The 6,452-nt window shown below is 43.8% G+C and overlaps 1 protein-coding gene across 1 annotated transcript; it reads right to left on the bottom strand.

The window, feature by feature from the left end:
* Positions 1-3,172: 3,172 nt before the first annotated feature.
* Positions 3,173-4,102, bottom strand: LOC122427471 (olfactory receptor 8S1-like). The gene has a single exon (XM_043446985.1). It carries the CDS (start codon positions 4,100-4,102, stop codon positions 3,173-3,175), a length of 930 nt encoding a protein of 309 aa, XP_043302920.1.
* Between the last annotated feature and the right edge of the window lie 2,350 nt (positions 4,103-6,452).

The following is a 6,452-nucleotide window of genomic DNA, read 5'->3' as shown; positions in this document are numbered from 1 at the left end:
GCCCGCATCCGCCACCAGCAAGTGGGGGTGGAACGGAGAGGAGCGGGCGGCATTGCTTAGGGTAAGGACCAGGCCTGAGTGCCCTGAGGGCAATCGGAGGGAGCTTTTGTGAGATTCCAACTTAAACTGTGGGATAGCAAAAGAGAGAGAGAAAATTAACCGGCCCGAACACACTGCCTGCCCTTCGCAGAACAAAGGGTCTGAGCAAGTCCAGAGAAGAGCTAGCCTGCGGCGGACCGGCCCAGCCCCATCGGAGGCAGGAGGCAGGGAGGAGGGGAAAGGGGCAAACACGGCCCCAAAGACGGCATCCCCTACCACACTGCAAACAGGCCTCCAGTTTCTAACCAAAGAAGAGGTGGCAAGAATACACAGAAGAACTATACAAAAAAGTTTCTTCAACCCAGATAATCATGATGGTGTGATCACTCACCTAGAGCCAGACATCCTGGAATGTGAAGTCAAGTGGGCCTTAGGAAGCATGACTACGAACAAAGCTAGTGGAGGTGATGGAATTCCCCCTGAGCTATTTCAAATCCTAAAAGATTATGCTGTGAAAGTGCTGCACTCAATATGGCACCAAATCTGGAAAACTTAGCAGTGGCCACAGGACTGGCTGCTGCTGCTGCTAAGTTGCTTCAGTCGTGTCCGACTCTGTGCAACCCCATCGATGGCAGCCCACCAGGTTCCACCGTCCCTGGGATTCTCCAGGCAAGAACACTGGAATGTGTTGTCATTTCCTTCTCCAGTGCATGAAAGTAAAAGGTGATAGTGAAGTCGCTCAGTCGTGTCTGACTCTTAGCGACCCCATGGATTGCAGCCTACCAGTCTCCTCCGTCCATGGAATTTCCAGGCAAGAGTACTGGAGTGGGTTGCCTTTGCCTTCTCCGCACAGGACTGGAAAAGGTCAGCTTTCATTCCAATCCCAAAGAAAGGCAATGCCAAAGAATGGTCAAACTATCACACAATTGCACTCATTTCACATGCTAGCAAAGTAATGCTCAAAATTCTCCAAGTCAGGCTTAAACAGTATGTGAACCATGAACTTCCAGATGTTCAAGCTGGATTTAGAAAAGGCAGAGGAACCAGAGATCAAATTGTCAACACCTGTTGGATCATCCAAAAAGCAAGAGCATTCCAGAAAAACATTTGCTTTATTGACTATGCCAAAGCCTTTGACTGTGTGGATCACAATAAACTGGAAAATTCTGAAAGAGATGGGAATACCAGGCCACCTGACTTGCCTCCTGAGAAATCTGTATGCAGGTCAAGAAGCAACAGTTAGAACTGGATATGGAACAACAGACTGTTTTCCAATCGGGAAAAGAGTACATCAAGGCTGTAGTTACCCTGCTTGTTTAACTTATATGCAGAGTACATCAGGAGAAAAACTAGACTGGATGAAGCACAAGCTGGAATCAAGATTCCTGGGAGAAATATCAATAACCTCAGATATGCAGATGACACCACCCTTATGGCAGAAAGTGAAAAAGAACTAAAGAGCCTCTTGATGAAATGAAAGAGGAGAGTGAAAAGCTGGCTTAAAACTCAACATTCAGAAAGTGAAGATCATGGCATCTGGTTCCATCACTTCATGGCAAATAGATGGGGAAACAATGGAAACAGTGACAGACTTTATTTTGGGGGGCTCCAAAATCACTGCAGATGGTGATTGCAGCCACGAAATTAAAAGACGCTTGCTCCTTGGAAGAAAAGCTATGATCAATCTAGACAGCATATTAAAAAGCAGAGACATTACTTTGCCAACAAAGGTCCATCCAGTCAAGGCTATGGTTTTTCCAGTAGTCATGTATGGATGTGAGAGTTGGACTATAAAGAAAGCTGAGGGCCAAAGAATTGATGCTTTTGAACTATGGTGTTGAAGAAGACTCTTGAGAGTCCCTTGGACTGCAAGGAGATCCAACCAGTCCATCCTGAAGGAAATTAGTCCTGAATATAAATTGGAAGGACTGATGCTGAAGCTGAAACTCCAATACTTTGGCCACCTGATGCGAAGAACTGACTCATTTGAAAAGACCCTGATGCTGGTAAAGATTGAGGGCAGGAGGAGAAGGGGACGACAGAGGATGAGATGGTTGGATGGCATCACCAACTCAACGGACATGAGTTTGAGTAATCTCTGGGAGTTGATGATGGACCAGGAGGCCTGGAGTGCTGCAGTCCATGGGGTTGGAAAGAGTCAGACACGACTGAGTGACTGAACTGATCAATAGTGTATATGTGTCAATCCCAGTCTCCCAGTACATCCCAACCCCAGTTTCCCCTTTGGTATGCATATGTTTGTTCTCTACGTCTCTGTCTCAATTCCACATATATTCATTAATATATGATATTATGAAAGAGGAGAGTAAAAAGAGCTGGCTTAAGGCTAAATATTGAAAAAGCCAAGATCATGGCATCCGGCCCCATTGCTTCATGGCAAATAGAAGGGGAAAAGGTGGAAGTTGTGACAGATTTCCTCTTCTTTTGTTCCAAAATCACTGTGGATGGTGACTCCAGCCATGAAATCAGAAGATGATTATTTCTTGACATAAAAGTGATGACAAACCTAGACAATGTGCTGAAAAGCAGAGACATTATTCTGCCGATAAATTCCATATCATCAAAGCTATGGTCTTCCCAGTGGTCCCATGTGGTTGTGAGACTGGACCGTAAAGAAGGCAGAACACCAAAGAATTGATGCCTTCAAACTCTGGTGCTGGAGAAGACTCCTGAAAGTCTGTTGGACAGCAAGGAGATCAAACCAGTCAATCTTAAGGGAAATCAACCCTGAATATTCACTGGAGGGACTGATGCTGAAGCTGAAGCTCCAGTATTTTGGTCCTCAGATGTGAACAGACAACTCATTGGAAAAGTCCCTGATGCTGGGAAAGATTGAGGGCAGAAGGAGAAGAGGATGAGATGGCTGGACAGCATCACTGATACAATGAACATGAACTTGGGCAAACTCCAGGAAATGGTGAAGGACAGGGAGGCCTGGTGTATTACAGTCCATGGGGTCGCAAAGAGTTGGACACGACTGGGTGACTGAACAACAATAGTTTGGTATTTGTTTTTCTCTTTTTAACTTATTTCACTCTGTATGACATTCTCTAGGTCCATCCACATCTCTACAAATGACCCTGATTTCTCTTCTCTTTACAGCTTGCTACCTCTACCATTGCAAACATTTCCCCAGGGTTCTTCTCAGAGCTGTCTTTACTTCTTGGTTTTTGAGGCTATAGATGAGGGGATTCACTAGTGGAGTAACTACACCATACTGTATGGAGAAGATCAGCTCCAGAGGTGAACCTGAGATGGGCATGAGATAACGGAGGAAAGCTGAGACATAGAAGAAGCTCACTGCAGTGAGGTGGGAGGAGCAGGTGGAGAAGGCTTTGCTCCTACCTGTGGTGGAGCTGATGCTCAGGATGGTGGAGACAATGCGTGTGTAGGAGAAGAAGATCAGGAAGAATGTACCAAAGCCATGTAGCAGTGTGGAGCCTGTCAGGACAGTGACATTGGTGGAAATATCAGAGCAGGACAAAGAGAAGAGAGAGGGCAGTTCACAGGTATAGTGGGGGATGATATGGTTCTCACAGAAGTTCAAGTTCATAGCCAGGGGAATGTTGATAACTGCATCCAGAAAACCCAGGCCCCATGAAGCCCATACCAGCTTCACACAGAGCTGGCTGCTCATCACCTGAATGTAGAGCAGAGGGTAGCAGATGGCAGCATAGCGATCATAGGCCATCACTGAGAGCAAGAAGATTTCTGTCCCTCCAATGTCAAACACGAAGAAGGCTTGAGTCAGGCAGTCCTCTTTTGAAATAATTTTCTTTTTAGACAGGAGGTTCTCCAGGAGCTTGGGAACTGTGACTGAAGAGAAGCAAAGGTCCAGGAAGGAGAGGTGACTCAGAAAGAAGTACATAGGTGTGTGGAGATGGGAATCAGCTCTGATCACCAGCAGCAGCATCAAGTTCCCCATCATTGTTAGGAGGTAAATCCCCATGAAAAGCACAAAGAGCAGTATCTGGACTTTGGGATCAGCAGACAGCCCAAGGAGGATGAACTCAGTGATGGTGCTGTGGTTCCTCAAGGCCATTTAGAAAGGATTTTTCCTAGGAAAAAATATACAGTGTACCTGAAACTTCTCTTTACTACACCCAACTATGGAGAAAGGGATCCACTTTTATGTACTTACTCCTGATTATTTAGATTTCATATATGTCCTTATCAAATGTCTATAATGTTTGCTTCCCCTTCTAGGGTTCTGTTTCAATCAATGATTTTTCCATAGGTGACATTCTGTTTTAAAGACACTGAAGAAATTTGCTAATTTGTACAGACCCTGTCCGTGACTAATTTGTTCTGTCTTCTTCAACTGGGCACTGCTTTATCAGCAATATTCTGTGCATGTTTTGTAAATCATGGCAGAGTTGCTGAGAAGCTTTTTCAGCATTTGCCTTCTTTCTCCTGTTTTCCAATCTTCCACTCCAAAACCCTTTTAGAATCCATAACTTCCTAATAATATTGTTTTATCTTTATTTAGCTTTTTCTTATTGATGCTATGCATTAACATCTATTGTCAATTTGACTCTCTGGGACAAGATTAAAAGATGACAGAGTGTGTGTATGTGTGTGTGTGTGTGTGAGTGTGTGTGTGTGTGTGTGTGTGTGTGTATCTGAATTTTGGATATGTGAAGAAAGGATAAGGAGGATATTGCTGACTACCTTCTGTGAATTAGAAATTTGACTATCATAAATTAGATAACTCGTCCAAGTCCCCAATCTGTATACCTCAATTCTATAAAACCTCAAGACACTGGGTCTTTTTTTCTTTTTGTATGGTCATGATTTATCTATTTTTATTTGCTAACTTATGATATAGAAAATCCATATTTCTTTTATCTTCACATTTATATTTTAAAATTTTTAATTAGTGGATAATTGTTTTACAATATTGTGTTGGTTTCTGCCGTTCAACATCGCAGAACAGTCATAACTATATATTTCCCCTTCCTCTCGAGCCTCCCTCTCTAACCCCATCATCACAGAGCACCGACCTGAGCTCCCCGTGTTATATAGCAGCTTCCCACTAGCTATTTTATACATGGTTGTGCATATATGTTAATGCTACTTTCTCAATTTGTCCCACCTTCTCCTTCCCTCACTGTGTCACAAATCCGTTCTCTACGTCTGGAGACATCAGGTCTTTCTACCATGCAGTGACTTTCACTTAAGGCTTGACTTTCATTTGATGATCATTTTGTAATATATACAAGTATCAAATCATTATGTTGTATACTTGAATATAATAAAAGGTTATGTATTGTATTTCAATTAAAATTGTCATTTTCTCATTTAATTTCATAAAACATTCTGGGTAGATTATTATATCCTAATTTTTCTGATGTAGAATGAGATGTATGTGAATATCTTGTCTTACCAGAGTGACTAAGTGACTACACCAGGATTTAGCCTGTGTCTTCATTATTGTTCTCATCTAGCACTTCTGCCTTCCATTTTCTTGTTTTTCTTAAATATGCTGATTCTCCTCATGTGGCAGCCATTGAGGTGCTCCAGGTGGGAGAAAGAACTCAACACTCAGCTGAAATTGATGAGCTTGCTGACAGCATCCAGATGATGCTTTGAAAATAAACTGCAGCTTTAGCCAAGGCCAGACTTCCCAGGCAGTCAATGACTGAGCATACCTTAGGTACCCTTGACCATTTTTGCCTTGTTTAAGGGTCAGTCATTGCCCCAGGGCTCCCAACCCATCCAAGGGTTGGATGATCCTTGTCAGGTCTGTGCTGTAGTCTGAAACTCTTCCTAGGTGATTCTGTTTTCCTTCCCTTTTTCCTGTTGCTGCTGCTGCTGCTGCTAAGTCGCTTCAGTCGTGTCCGACTCTGTGCGACCCCATAGACAGCAGCCCACCAGGCTCCCCCGTCCCTGGGATTCTCCAGGCAAGAACACTGGAGTGGGTTGCCATTTCCTTCTCCAATGCAGGAAAGTGACAAGTGAAAGTGATGTTGCTCTGTTGTGTCCGACTCTTAGTGACCCCATGGACTGCAGCCTACCAGGCCTCTCCGTCCATGGGATTTTCCAGGCAAGAGTAGTGGAGTGGGGTGCCATTGCCTTCTCCCCTCTTTCCTGTTAGCAGTGTCATATCTGGTCTGAAGGCTTTTCCAGCCCAATTCTATTTCCTTCTTCTTTGACTTTCACAGGCTCCTCTCCCACTCCCTCAGTCTCATGTAATACTACCACTACCAAAGTATCTGTTCTGGGAGGACCTCAACAGATATACTTCCTCTCTGTGCTAATTCATTAGCTCACCCACCATAAGCAATTCCCTTCATTTTATGCCTTTGCTGAATCACTGTCTTATTTTGGCAGTTAGTGGTTAGAATGTATATGGCACATTTCTTTCTTTTCTTTTTCCTTCCCAAACAATA

Source organism: Cervus canadensis, chromosome 25, assembly GCF_019320065.1.
Source record: "Cervus canadensis isolate Bull #8, Minnesota chromosome 25, ASM1932006v1, whole genome shotgun sequence".
Taxonomy (NCBI): Eukaryota; Metazoa; Chordata; class Mammalia; order Artiodactyla; family Cervidae; genus Cervus; species Cervus canadensis.
The sequence above is the reverse complement of the archived record's forward strand: the minus strand, read 5'-3'. Positions and strand labels throughout refer to the sequence as shown.

Bases quoted from the DNA above. Each gene is read 5' to 3' on its own strand.
- LOC122427471 (XM_043446985.1), bottom strand. From the start codon at position 4,102: ATGGCCTTGAGGAACCACAGCACCATCACTGAGTTCATCCTCCTTGGG.